At 67.2% G+C, this 344-nt stretch overlaps 1 protein-coding gene across 1 annotated transcript in view; it reads right to left on the bottom strand.

Moving 5' to 3' along the window:
- Nucleotides 1–222: 222 nt before the first annotated feature.
- Nucleotides 223–344, bottom strand: part of E2F1 (E2F transcription factor 1) — a gene marked incomplete at its 5' end in the record, with an annotated part of 3,695 nt that continues 3,573 nt past the window's right edge. Inside the window, one exon of the mRNA XM_010144260.1 lies at nucleotides 223–334. Coding sequence (XP_010142562.1) covers nucleotides 223–334 — 112 coding nt within the window. The remainder of the gene's footprint in view (nucleotides 335–344) is intronic.

The following is a 344-nucleotide window of genomic DNA, read 5'->3' as shown; positions in this document are numbered from 1 at the left end:
TCTTGGGGGATGCCCACCCTGGCCTCCTCCTCGTGGGGTTGGAGCCGGGGACACTGCCAGCTCCTACCAGGCTGGGGGGGGCTGGAGGGGCAAGAAGAAAATATTGCAGAAAGGGACAGGGCGAGGAGCCGCGGGCGCAGCAGCCGCCGGAAGAGCCACCTGCCCTGCCCCGGGGTGCGCCCCCCACTCCGGCAGCTCCCCTGTGAGCACCCTGGCAGAGCCTCAGAAGTCCAAGGGCGTGAAGTCCCCAAAGTCACAGTCGAAGAGCTCGCTGATGCCCTCGCCCTCCTCCAGCCCAAAGTGATAATCCTGCGCCTGTGGCGGCGACAGGGTGGCTAATGCGG

The sequence above is a fragment of the Buceros rhinoceros genome, unplaced genomic scaffold (assembly GCF_000710305.1).
Source record: "Buceros rhinoceros silvestris isolate BGI_N320 unplaced genomic scaffold, ASM71030v1 scaffold36919, whole genome shotgun sequence".
NCBI lineage: Eukaryota > Metazoa > Chordata > Aves > Bucerotiformes > Bucerotidae > Buceros > Buceros rhinoceros.
The sequence above is the reverse complement of the archived record's forward strand: the minus strand, read 5'-3'. Positions and strand labels throughout refer to the sequence as shown.